General features: G+C 37.4%; 1 protein-coding gene across 1 annotated transcript in view; it reads left to right on the top strand.

Annotated features, from left to right (window-relative positions):
- Positions 1 to 487, top strand: part of LOC119593645 — a gene marked incomplete at its 3' end in the record, with an annotated part of 10,294 nt that overhangs the window by 751 nt on the left and 9,056 nt on the right. The window contains 1 exon segment of the mRNA XM_037942596.1: positions 438 to 462. Within this exon segment, the coding sequence (XP_037798524.1) occupies positions 438 to 462 (25 nt within the window).

Here is a 487-nt window from a genome sequence, read left to right as displayed (position 1 = left end):
CTGTATATTCACTGAAGGAGATTCTATAAGATATAAGTTCATAGGTTCTGCTTCGTAGAAGTAAATTGTATACTGTATGCACTCCTCAAATTAATCATAATTTAATCAACAACTTTGGATACTTAATAAGCCAAGCAAAATAAACAGTTTAAGCCATTCCTTCAGCAGAAGATTAAATGTATGTATACAGTACGTGTGAGTATATACATGTAGGCCTACGTAATACATAGACCCACCCATTACACTATCTGTTGACCGTTAACGCAGGAAAAGGTGAATTACACACACATACACCTACGCCACGAAAAACACTAGGTCACGATATCTACGCCGCCAAACACAGAAATAAGGACATGTCCAATAAACCCAAATTGAATGAATAATTCATGCACATTCATTACCTCCGAATTTCCGGGAATGTTTTTCATTCATTACAGGCTTGTCAGATGGCTCGCCCTCGTGGTAATAAATACGAGTTGGTTACCTG

This window comes from Penaeus monodon, chromosome 32 (genome assembly GCF_015228065.2).
Source record: "Penaeus monodon isolate SGIC_2016 chromosome 32, NSTDA_Pmon_1, whole genome shotgun sequence".
NCBI classification, from domain to species: domain Eukaryota; kingdom Metazoa; phylum Arthropoda; class Malacostraca; order Decapoda; family Penaeidae; genus Penaeus; species Penaeus monodon.
Note: the sequence above shows the minus strand (reverse complement) of the source record. Positions and strands in the feature narration are given on the sequence as shown.